Below are 12,759 nucleotides of genomic sequence, written 5' to 3'. Positions count from 1 at the left end.
GCCCAGGATCCAGTGGGGACCATCTAGTCCTGCCTTCCATGTCACCACAGTAAGCATCAAGTCTCAACAAATAAGTGTGGGAAACCTTTAAGACCTAGCAGAGAATTTCACTTAACTACAAAGGACCCTTCGTGATGACTTTGTTTTTAGTTTCTTGAGACAAGAGTTTGATCTGTAGTCCAGATGGGCCTTGAACTTGCTATGTAGCTCAGGCTGTCCTCCAACTCACAGTGATCCTCCTGCCTCAGCCTCCCGAGTGCTGGGATTATAGCTGTGTATCACTATACCCAGTTTGCTTGTGGTAACTTCTAAACCTGAGCAATCAGGGAACCTTGGGCCATCGTAACTGGTACATAGCAGGACAAAGGCTAGCTGGGCCAGTGGGCAGGAGCCTTTGAGTGAGTCACTGGGTGTTCTTTATCATTTGCCGTTGGCATGAATTTCTCCCTAGCAAGAGAGTGGTGTTTGTTACCTGAGCATCTGACTGTCCTGAGTGGGCTCCCAGAGGCCCATGGAACATTAGGGTGGGAAACGGACCTCCCCCTAAGCCTCAGTCAGTCAACTTGGACTTGGGGACCTGGAGTTGGGTCCAGTATCAATGACACCTGTGCAACCTGGGGCAAGTCCCTAACCCTTCCGGGCCTCAGTTTCCCCAGCCATTGATGGGAATATGAGCAGAATCCCAGAATGTGGAAGACAGCCAGGCCTCCTAGTGTGCTTATTCCCTGAAGGGGGTTCTGAGGCCCAGAGAGGGAAGAGACTGCCCAGCCTTACCCAGCAAGGTCAGAGGAGCAGCCCTTGGAGACAGCGCCAGTCCCAGCTTGGTTACAGGGCAGGACAGTCCTTAGGGTCTGTTCAGGTGGAACTTTCTAGATTCATTGGGGATTTGAACTCCTCTGAGTTCATCAAAGTACAAAGTGCAACCGCATCACTACTGACAAGGATTCCAGAAGAAAATGGGGCACAAAGCAGCGGAAGTGACACAAGGAAGGACTTCCAGATATTCAGGATGAAGGGGGGGTGGGGTGTGGACTCAGGACAGTGCTGTACACAGAGCGCTGACCAATCCACAAGTGACACAAACAGTTAGAAAGCTCAGTCACACTCCCAGCCCTGTGGCCCCAGGCCCAGGTCCCCTGCTGCCCTGTCCATTTGCCATTGATTGCATGAGGCCCTGAGGGCCTTCATATCTCTGGCCTCAGCCGTGCCTTCTGTCTGGGCATAGAAGACCTGGCCTTGCAGGGCCACCCCTGCAGCATGATGAGGACAAAATCCACAGAGTGTAGAGCGGTCAAGAGCACTCACTTTGGATTCCAGGGTACTTGAGTTAAAATCTAGGCTTTCTCTTAGCACATGGACACCTTGCTGAGCCTCAGTTTCCACTTCTGCCCAGTTCACAAGGTTGTTTTAAAGTTCCTCTCTGCAAAGCAGGCACCATGTACTCAGCAAACCCTGCTCCCAGCCTGGGCATAGGGGAGGCACCCAGAGAGACATGGTAACCGGGCAGTGGGGGTGCACCAAGTGAAAATACAGATCTTTTGTCCACAAATACCAAGAATTTCAAGGCAGCGATGGCAGAGTGTCAGACCAAGTTTGGGATCCTGGTGAGGGCTGGGGTTGTGTGCAAGGCCCGATGCCCAGGAAGCTGGCCCTGCCTTGGTGATTGCTAGGGCAACTCAGACTCATGCAGGTGGAAGGCTGAGGGGAGCACTGCAGCTGGGATCCCGACCTCAGGGCTCAGCCAGTCCTGGTGGCTGTTGAGACAGCTTGAAAGACCAACTGTTCTCCACCTCACTCTGTTCCGTTTTTATCTCATGCCATGCATACAGTACATAGTTGATTTCTTTCCGCAAAGGGTTGCGATTTTTTCTTTTCCAAGGGCGACGCTGGAAAGCCATGTGGCTTTTATTGCTGGCAGGAATGTGTGAGGCGGTCCTCCACCACCACATGAAACGCAGCCGTAATCTTCCTCTGCATAAGGCCAAGGCCCGCTCTCTTCCATGCCATGGGCCTCTGAGATTCATTACGGCTTCACAAGGACTGACAGTCATTAGGACCTTTTTGGGGAGGTGGAAAATCTCTAATGGGACTGGCTGGGCCCAGGAGCCACTGGGTGGGTGGTGAGGAGAGGAGGGCCGGCCCAGGAGAGGAGAGGACAGGAAGGCACCCAGGACCAGTTGTTTTGAGATGGCCTGCAGTGGGGTGCCTTAGACCCTGAACCTGGCCTAGGCAGTGGCCTTGAGTGAGATCCTTCCCCACCTAGGCCTTGGTCCTGTCATTTGATGGGTGGAAATTTAGACTTGATAACTCAGGTCCTGTTGATTGACATTATAAAATTCTGAATCCTGCTCATGATTCTTGTGCCAGGATTCCAATTCTGTTCCACGATGGTAACTTCAAGCTTCTGATTCTTGTCCATGAGAACAGAGTGCCCAGGAACGTGGGCTTTGGGGCCGCTGCCTGGTTGAAATCCCAGCTCCACGGCTTCCCAGCTGTGAGACCTTGGACAAGTTACTTAACCTCCCCATGCTTCTGTTTTCTCACTTATAAAAGGGGAGGGCTGATAACTCTACCAAGCCCACAAGAATATCATAAGGCACAAGTGAATAGAAAGCACAGGACACAGGAGGGGTGATAACCATTCAAAGGGCCTTTCTCTCCCTGACTGCCAGGGCTGAGGCCCCCTCCCTAGATCCCCCTTGCAGTCTAAGGTGCCGAGGTCCCTCCCATTATCCCCCAGTGGGTGAGTCCTCAGATTGTAGTTCCAATTCTGTGATGCGGAGTAGGCTACCTGTGCTGCTGCTGCTGCTGCTGCTGATGTCAGAGCTCTGTGAGCAGCCAGCAGAGGCCGAGGCAGGTCCAGAGTTCTGTTTGGATTCTGGGAAGCTCTTTCCTCTCAGAGTCTCGCCATACCTATCTGTAAAATGGAGAGGTGCAATCTCTGCTCTGCAGAGCACCAGAAAGCTGAACTACAACTGAGGGGGAACTCGGCAACACCGCAGGCATCCAGAGTATTAGGGCACTCATTGGCTGTAGAATAATGATCAAAGCCACAGACTACACAATTGTCCACTAAAAAGATTTCCCCGATTTACAAATGAAAGAGGTGAGGAGCCTGGAGCATACTACAAAGACCCAACTGAGTGTGCACTTTCTCTTTCCTTCTGTCCTTCTCCTCCCTCTCCTCTCCTCTCCTCCCTAAGCCGGGTCCCAGGACCAACCCCCTGCTGTGGACAGGTCTGCAAGTGTGGTGGGGGCAGCCAAGCCCTGAGCACACCCAGGGGTCCTTGGGTTCCCATCTGAGGCTGCAGGAAACCTGTCTGGAGCGCACCAGAGAGCTTCCAGGGGCAGGAAGTTACTCTACAAGGGCAGGAAGGCAACTCAGAGGCCTGTGGGGAGATGCTAAGCAGGGGGGTGGCATCCCGCACCTCAGAACTGCAGAACTGTTGCAAGCCCATCTGAGGCTCCAGCTGGGCAGTGGTTTGGCTCAGTGCTACCATCTGTAAAAGGGGGCTGCAGAGATCCTGCTGTCTCATCAGGGTGGCTCTGAGCAGGAGAGGGCAGTATTGGTGGACCTGAGGTGGACCTCAGGTCTGACTGACCCTGACAACCCCTTCCTGCCTTTCAACTGGGTTTCAAGTGTCTGCTCATTTCCAAGTCCACGGCTGCTAAACAGATTTTACCATTTACCGCCTCTGGTTCCACAGCAGCATAAAGGCTACGCTTATTGAGCCCTTCCCACATCAATGTACCAGCTTCAGCGCTGGGGATGCGCATACATACATCGGGATCCCTCCATCCTCTGCTCCCCATATTGTGAGTCAAATCAGGCTTTTCACTGGCTCCTCCCCAGCCAGGCAGATCTGAGCAGACCTTGGCTAAAGTCGCTCCTTCTGTAAATGGGTAAAAGTCCACTACAGAGGACTGTTGTGAGGACCAGATCTGGGCAAAGCTTGAGCACTACACCTGTGAGTGGTCACAGCTCAGTTATCCGCCCTGGCTGGGACTCCGAGGGGTACAGATCCTGGCGAAAGTCACACAGCCAGTCAGTGGCAGTAGCTGAGGGCCAACCATCACACTCCCCCTCCCTTCTCTCTCCCCTTTAAGTCGGGCTCTTTCTAAATCAACAAACGAAACCCCCGGTAATTAGAGAAGCACAGTTGCTGCACCCACACTTTTTTCCCCATCCATTCTGTATCCTGATCCCAGAACTGGGTTCCCACCCTGCCCTGATCAATGTCAAGATATTCGCCCACCCATGTGTTACATACTATTGTGATTTATATTCATATACAATACCCGAATGCACGTGTACACACAGATCTGAAGTCAGGGAGCAAACCACTGCTGGATGCTAATGCACTGAATCACAATGCCTCTCCCTCCCAGGGGGGATCCTCGTCCTCTCCTTGGCGATCTGGAGCACTGGAAAGCCCTCCATTGACAGAAGAGAAGTTGAGGCTCAGAGTCCCTCAAGTTCTAGGGTGCTGAGCAGAGTGGAGTAGAGGCTGGCCTGGAGACACTTGTCCTGAACAGTCCTGGCCTGGGCTGCAGACAGACTGAGGGAAGAAGAAAACAGACACCCGCTGGGAGGGGGCCCAGCTGCTACCTAGGGAAGGGTCTGCCTGGGTGTGGGGCTTGGGTGTGGGAGGTGAGAGCCTGAGCACCTAAGGGAAGGGGACAAGGAGATGCTGGGGAAAGGGGGGACTGGAAGGAACCTCCTGGAGCTGACTCCACCTAGAGGCAGGTCCTAGCCCTCTCCAGCCATAGACTAGGCACTGGGTCCTGGCAGCTCCCAAAGAGAGCTGGACATTTCACAGGTGGGAAGTGTGAGGCCCACAGAGGGGAAGAGGCTTGTCAAAGGGACCCAAGCTCCTTCCACAGCCCACCAACCTCTTAGAAGGTTCTCCTGGGCTTCCTTCTCCCCTGTCAGGTACTGCTGTGGGATCCCCATCCTTTTCCAGGCATGGGGACTACCTGGAATCACACCTACCCTTGGTAGCTCTCAGGCAGAGTAAAGACTGCACTTGGGGGCACTGCTAGATGAATCCTCCACTCCCACCCCACCATCAAAGGAGCTGGCTATCCTGACCTCAGCTGGGTCCCCTGTACCCAGCTCTGGGCCGAGGCAGGAGAGGGGACTGTCCTCACCTTCCATCCCCCTGCAGCTGCCTTAGACTCACTGGGATGCTCTTAGGTGAGGCTGTTTGTCCATCCCTGCAGCACAAGAGGGACACGGGAGATGGCCGTGGAGCCAGCTAGTCAGAGAGTGAGTAGGTTAGAGTGTGTTTGCCCAGGGTGGATGGTGGGCACGCTCCTCCTCAGTTGACTTGGCTGTCTGTCCAGGAGCGGGAGGGAGCAGACGGGGTGTCAGTGGAAGTTGACTACCAGCTGCTCAGTTCTGTGGGTCCTACTCTGCCTCCAGAATGGGAGAAAGGGACTGCACTCCTGGCGGGGAGAAGGTAGTGCCAGTGGCAGGGTGCAGGTCCCTCCAGTCCTGTCCATTCAAAGTGGGGAGGGCGACCTTTCGTCTGACACCAAGCCATCTGCTTGTCCGAGAAGTTGCCGCACGGATGTCCCGGAATCGGACAGGGACGCAACTCCTAGGATTTGGCCCGCTGTGCCAGGACAGCGGGGCAGCAGTTGGCGCACATCTGTGCATGGGATACGGCCGGCACCTCCGCGGCTGGCAGGACTCAGGGCGCCAACTAGCGGTGGCTGCTACCAAGCCTCCTTCGCCAGCAGCCACGCGACCCCCCCGCTGGGGGCTCAAAGGTCGAGAATTTTGGGTCTCCAAGGTTCTGGCGACCGTGAACTGCGGGCTCTTTCCCGAGGGCTGCCAGGTGCCAGGGCCCATAAGAGTCCCATATCCTGGAAACCCGTTTGAAAACGGGTGAGGAAAAAAATCAGGCAGAGGGAGAAATCAGGCGGAGGGACAAGGAAAGGGCGCGGATATAAACAGAAACCACTCAATGAATCGAACTTACAAACACTACAGACCGCAAGTCACCGCCACACAGCAGCTCCAGGACAGCATGGGTGGCCCGCCCAGGCTCCTGCCCGCCTGGCTTTTCCCTGCAAAGCTCCCATAGCCAGTGCACACAGAGGCCGAGTCCCTTGCTTTTCTCAGATTCTGCAGCTCCAGCCAGCGCTTCTGAGGGCCTTAGCCGCGGGGCGACAGCTCTGAAGAGGAGGCTTTGCTGAAAAGGCCATAAGGAGCACTCCCTGTCCCTGCTTGCACGATGACCTGAGAGGCTGGCACTACGCCCAGCGCCCAGCGTTGGGTAAAGCCGGCTCTCCGGGTGGTCGGGGTTGGGCCCGAGCCTGACCCTTTGGTGTGCACTTGGGGCCTGATTTCGTTGGAAATAGCGAGAGGTGAAATCCAGGCGAGACTTCACCCACACCGTCGGATCCTAGGTTGCTTTTGCCCCTCAGCCTTGGAATTCCCTGTTGGGCACCTGTCGAACACCTCCGTAACGAAAATTCAGCCCAGACTCCAATGTGGGAGGAGACACCGCTGCATTCGTTTCTCCTGCATCCAGGGAGCGCATCTGGATCGAAGATTCCCAAGATTCCCGGTGAATAGGAGTCTGATCTTTCCGGTTCCTCTCCTGCGACTCGGAAGCAGGAGAGGGGAGTGCTGTTTGTAATAAAGCCTGAAACGGTTGGGCCTTGCAGCCAAGATCGCAGCAGGCAGGGTCCAGCAGAGTCTTCAGGTCCCTGCAGCGCTGCCTTAACGCATGGTCCAAAAAGACGTGGGCTTAGACGCCCAGGGACCACTTGTCATCCACATGGAGAATAAGAATTCTGTCTTTGGAAGCCGGAGTCAACATGCCAGCCACTCCGCAGTTTTCTGCTTGTCTGTGTCCTCTTCCACGATGCAGGACGGCGGCTACATGTGTGGAGGGGGAAAAAAAGCCAACCCAGATAATCGTTATATGCGTGGCGAAAAACTCCAGAAGGCACGCGTATTGAAGGCCTCCCCACGGTTTCAAACAATCATGGGCCGCGACCACGAAGAATGATCCCTCCCTCGAGGCCTGCACGATCCCGAAACTCGTTCTGAGGGCAAGGCAGAGAGGAACCGGGTAGCCCAGCCCAGCAGGCTGCAGGCCCGCGGGGGACTCCCTTCCATCAGCCTCCAGGTTGACGCAGGGGGCCATCAGCGCTGCGACCCCAGCGGCAAAGGGCTGTGCACGTGGCATCCGGGCGCCTACGAGGCTCTGGGGTCAAAATAGTTTTCGGGGTGAAAGAAGCAAGAGAACTCTTTGGGGCCGCCCCCTGCGCGGTGTCACCGGCCTAGGGGCCCTGCGGTGCCCAGTTGAGGGTCCCAGCATGTCTCGCCCAACGCAGCCAGCGCTCTGGAAGACCGGTGGCTGCCGGAGGGGAAGGGAAGGAAGGGTGGGGGCCCTGTCCTAGAGAGAGGTGCGATCCTGGGACAAAGGCCAGGGAACCTTCCACACCCGTGTCCACCACTGGCCCGGGCTGCTTCAACTCTCCAGGACCCGACCCGGACACCGCGCGGGGGCCGGAGACCCCGGGTGTCCTCGGAGGGGCGGGACCTTCCGCGTGGCCCTCCCCCACGGGCTGCGGAGGTGCCGCGCCTGGCGTTCCAATTGGCTGCGCCCCGCGTCGCTCGCGCGGCCCCGCCCCGCGGGCCCCGGGGTACTAACCCCGCGCGGGCGGCCGCGGCGCCGCCACTCGGTTCTCCGGGATTTCTCTCGGGCCGCGGCCGCCGAGTCGGTGGGGCGGCCGCGCAGGCTGCGGAGCGGGCGACGGCGGCACAGCCCGCGGGGCCACACCGCGGGCCGGCACCGCCGCCGAAGGGCCGCGCGCCCGGGATGCGGGGCTAGCGGGCGACTCCGTCGGGGCAGCGCGGCCTCGCGGCGGGCCCAGCCCGTGCGAGCGTCCCCGGCGCCGCCCCCTGCGAAGGCGCCGAGGCCCGGCCGCGCCGCTTCTGCTTTCCCGCGTCTCGTGGCGTAGGCGGCCGAGGAGGTCTCCGCGCCGCCGCCCGCGCCCTGACGGCCGCTGTTATGCGTATTCCCGTAGACCCGAGCACCAGCCGCCGCTTCACACCTCCCTCCACGGCCTTCCCCTGCGGCGGCGGCGGCGGCGGCGGCAAGATGGGCGAGAACAGCGGCGCGCTGAGCGCGCAGGCAGCCGTGGGCCCCGGCGGGCGCGCCCGGCCCGAGGTGCGCTCGATGGTGGACGTGCTGGCAGACCACGCGGGCGAGCTCGTGCGCACCGACAGCCCCAACTTCCTCTGCTCCGTGCTGCCCTCGCACTGGCGCTGCAACAAGACGCTGCCCGTCGCCTTCAAGGTGAGTGCGGGGCCCCGGGCGGGGATGGCGGGCACATTGGCGTCCCAGCTGCAGCAGCCAGGGCCTCGGCGGACTGTGGAAAGGACGCGCTTGATTCCCTGCTGCGGCCTCACTCCGCGCTCTGAGTGCGGATTCCGAAGTTCCCTCCTAGATGCGCCCCAACCTATAACTTTGAGGGGCTTTGCGCCCCTCCACCTGGGTTTCGTGGAGCCCTAGACAGGAAAATTGGTGCGGAATCGGAAGGATGAGGCTTCGTTTCCCCTAACCAGGCTCTCTCGGTCCCAGGCCTGGGAGCAGCCCAGGGGAAGATCCCGGGAGCAGAGTGATTACAGCGAAGGTGGGGTGCAGAGGGTGAACTGGGCCTAGCCTCCGTTGCTGCACCTCTCCTGCGCAGCTTCAGCACTTCCTGCTCACACCCTCAAGCTCCAGCTTCTGACTTGCTCCCTGGAGCCACCAGAGGCTGGGGTGGTGGCACCGCACTCCACTCCGAAAGGCTGCGGCCAGGATATTCTGCATCCAGAATGACAGGCTGAGATTATGGTTGTTTTCACTCTTGGCAGCCCCTAGTCATTCAACGAGTAGTTTTCTCAATGTCAAGGAGTACGCGAGCGTTTCATTTTCATTTTTTTAAAGTGGGCAGCGAGATGAAACGAAAAACGCCTTGGTTTTCCCCTAAACCTCACAGCTGCGGCGAGAAAGGGCAGGGCAGGAAAGGCCAGCGGCTGGGGAGGTGGTGTGCTCAAGGTGCCTGGAAAAGGAGACTGCTGGCAGCTGAGACCGACCTTGCCCCCATTAAGACGACTCTGAATTAAAAAGAAAAAAAAAGGACTAGTGGCTCTTTGAGGTCTCCCCGGGTGACATCTTAAAATACCAGCGGGAGGGGGGTGTCTCCCGGGGAGGAGGGGAGGAAGCCCGTGTGACTGTAATCGTCAGATCGGAGGTTTTACTGTCACTTGGAGCTTAAAAGGAATCTTTGAAATTAAAAGAAGACAGGATGTTGACAGGAAATCTGGCCTTTTTAATCAGACCCCAAACATTTTCTCCTTGAAATTTTTACCATCTGGATCCCCAGCCCCTGCACGCGGTGGCCACGTTTAAATGGCTGTGACTCTATTTAGAATCTGATTTCTTTTCAGAAGGCATCTGCCTCATGCTCCTTGGGGTAGGAGCCAGGGGAGATGATGTTGGCGGGTGGAGGGCATCTCCACCCATTGTGCAGTTTTCAGCAGGTGCATTCTCCTGATCAGAAGCTCCCTCCTACTTAACCGGGGTTTTCTGGACTGACCTCTCTCAAAACAGGAGGTTTTTTTTTTTTTTTTTTTTTTTTTTTTTTTTTTTTTTTTTGCATTTTCTCTGCATAACGAATTCAAGCTCCGCAGAGGCTAATAAACTGGGCCTGGGCTACATTTCAGGGCCAAATTTCATACGCCACAGGGCTCTTACATGAATGGAGTTCAAGGGGCAGTCCTGTTATTATTGTTGATATTCTTTTTACTTGGAGACGTGGTTGCTAGGAGCATGTTGATTCCTCTTTTGTGGTAGTGGAGGAGAACGGAGGAACTGCGTCCCATCTCTGAGTGACTGAGCTAATTCACTGCTCTGCCCTTAGTTTCGTTTAATTGAAAGGACGATTTCTTGGGACACAGTCTAACTAGTTGATGTAGGACTTGGGAATGGAAGGTAGAGATTGCATCGTCTTGTTTCTGTGCTATTTTGGGAAGATGTTCACTGTTTTTAAGCCTCTCTCTCTCCCTGCCTTTGAAAAATCCGCAGTGCGCCTGGGACCTAGGGGAACTGCCCATCCAGCCCCTCCCCTCTTTCTCTTGCCTTTCTAAGCTGTCCCCTTCTCCCTGTGTCCTCAGGTGGTGGCGCTGGGGGATGTGCCAGATGGCACGGTGGTGACTGTGATGGCAGGCAATGACGAGAACTATTCTGCTGAACTGCGCAACGCCTCAGCCGTCATGAAGAATCAGGTGGCCAGATTCAACGACCTTCGCTTTGTGGGCCGCAGTGGGCGAGGTGAGTGGGAGGGAGACCTGGCCCCTGGACATTGGTATTTTGGTGATGGCACAGGTGGGCAAAGGAATCTGGTGTCGAGAAACAGATCTTTAGATCCCGATCTTTCTAAAATAGCACTTTGTCATCCTTTAGAGTGTTACTGACTTCATTGAGGATGTGAGGCAGTTAATAATCTCTTGCATGAAAAAGACAGTTTTCTCCCAGGTCCAGAAACTGCAGATGCCTTCCGTGCTGCCCCTTTCCCAGTTCAGCACCTCTAGTCTCACAAAAGATACTGGGAGAAGATCATGAATTAACAAGCTCAGAAAGGGGAGCTTGAAAGTCTTTTGGCCGAGGGCTCAGAGAATGAACCCTTGGTGTTTAGCACACTAGCCACTCTCTCCCAGGGGCAGAATCTCTGCTGGCTTTGAGGGCTCCTCCCCCAGCTGTGGTCTCCTGAAACCCTTCAGGCCCTAATGTGGTTCAGAAGAGAGATGAATGCAGTGTGGGTTGTGTTAGGGCTGCCATCTCCTGCCCCAGAGGCAAGCTGGTAGCCGCCCCGCCTGTCTGATCTCCCCGCAGCGGCAGCGGCTGCCGCAGGAGCGGGAAGGCAGCACCAGACGCCACACTGGCTGTGGCCAGGGGCTGTTGAGTGGGAGGCTGTTGAGACCCAAAACCCATCATCATTCAATTCCTGGGCGGAGGAGTCCTGGAAACCCCGTCCAGTGGCAGCACAGAAGCTTGGGGTCCACTAGCCCTTTAAGACCAGCCAGAAGTGGCCAACCAGAGGAGTCGCCCTTCCCCAGCGCCAGACACCCTCTGCCTGGCTTAAAGAAGTGAGCTGAGTGCCCTGGCTTCCAGACTGCACTCAGGGCTGGGGCTGCCGGCTGGAGCAGAATTGTACTTTTCATCACCAATAAACAAGGCTTCTCAAGGCACTAGTTCCCTTGGAGCCGCCAGCCTGCTGCCTAACGGGCATCTGGGCACCATTGTGTCCTCTCCAGCCGCTCAGTGTATACATACAAATGTCAAACATATTTTGACTTTTCAGCATTAATTAAAACCAGGGCATTATTTGCATGTAATAACTGTTTACTTGTTACTTTTTATGAAACTGAAATAGTTTACATTCTTTCAAACATTTCCTGTTCCTGTTGGCTCCCTTCCCCATGCACAGATTTCTTTCAAACGGTGCCCTTAACTGGTTGCAGGTTGATGGATGGAAAATGTTTGCTTTTATGAATTAAGCTTTCATTGCTGCTCCTAATTAGTCTGCAAGCCCCTTTTGTCATCCCCAATCTCTCCGGCTCTTTGCAACTTAATCTCAGCCCTGGCCCCAGTGGGGAGTCACTGTGGCAGGTTGACAGTAGGTGGGTGAGGCTGGCCCAGGTGTGTGTTGGGGGCTGCTGTGGTCACCAGGAGCCCAGTGAGGCAGGCAGAAGGCAAAGAGCGTCCCAGGAGCTCTGCAAGGCATCGGGAAACTTCGTGCGTCCTTCTCCCTCCCAGCTACCCCCTCTCCTGGGAAGAGTGCGATGGGAGAAAGAGAAGAGATGAGATTCTCTGATTTAGCGAGACCTCCTATGGCCTGGCTGAGCCCTGGAAATGATTCCTTCTTCGTGGTTTGCAAGCCCACAGTCCCGCGCCCATCCCGACTGCCCCAGGGAGGGAGCTAGGTCTCCAAAGCGTCCCCTAAAGCAGAGCTAGCAGGCTGACGCTGGGATTGCAGGGACTGAGTTTACAGACCATTCCACGTCCTATCCCAGCACTCAGCAGTCTCACTGGGCCTGGGAAGCAGCAAGAAGACCAAATGGGAGGGGCTGCCAGTGCCTGTTGAACTCAGGAGCGGCCAATAAGAGTCTGACCTCTAGAACTGGTCTCCCCTGGTTTGAGCCCCAGCTCTGCTAGTGGCATGCTGGATGACAGACACTGGGCAAATGACTTAACCTCTCTGCGCCCGCCCCTGTTTTCTTGTTTGTGAAACCCGGTAGTGGTGGTGATCATGGTACTTCCCTCATGAGATTTGGGGAGAGCTAAGGTGTATCAGGTGGCACATACTGAAACCGGGATACAAGTTAAAGATTTTGTTACTTCAAATGCTTGGGACTGGAGGAGGCCTTTGAGGTCCCTTTGAGCGGTGACAGTCACTGATTCTCTGATTACAGATGCGGTTTGGGCGGGGGTGGGGGAAACCCAGAAGGTGTGAGGTGCTGAGTGGGAAGGTGAGGAGGCTGGCAGTGGGCAGGAGGGTGCAGGTCCATCTGTGGTGTGGTCCTGCTGCAGGAAAGTCCCACCTGAGAACACTAAGCATTGAGACAAGTCAGGGTTTGGGACTCACGACCCTCCTCTGACTCTTTGACAGGTACTAAAAAATTAGGGAGACACCTCTGCTTGTTTCCTCTACCTCCCTCCGCCGTTCTGTCTGAATTCCAGGCAAATGGCT

General features: G+C 56.1%; 1 protein-coding gene across 3 annotated transcripts in view; it reads left to right on the top strand.

The window, feature by feature from the left end:
- Runx3 (RUNX family transcription factor 3) overlaps window positions 1-12,759 on the top strand; it is a 57,333-nt gene that overhangs the window by 23,448 nt on the left and 21,126 nt on the right. For all 3 annotated transcript variants that reach the window (XM_063235786.1, XM_063235787.1, XM_003471323.4), the window contains 2 exons: window positions 8,050-8,321; window positions 10,184-10,340. In XM_063235786.1, the coding sequence (XP_063091856.1) occupies window positions 8,050-8,321; window positions 10,184-10,340 (429 nt within the window). The remainder of the gene's footprint in view (window positions 1-8,049; window positions 8,322-10,183; window positions 10,341-12,759) is intronic.

This window comes from Cavia porcellus, unplaced genomic scaffold (assembly GCF_034190915.1).
Source record: "Cavia porcellus strain 051 isolate PalLab524CR breed Dunkin Hartley unplaced genomic scaffold, mCavPor4.1 scaffold_25, whole genome shotgun sequence".
Taxonomy (NCBI): Eukaryota; Metazoa; Chordata; class Mammalia; order Rodentia; family Caviidae; genus Cavia; species Cavia porcellus.
This window is presented reverse-complemented; position numbering and strand designations above follow the sequence as displayed.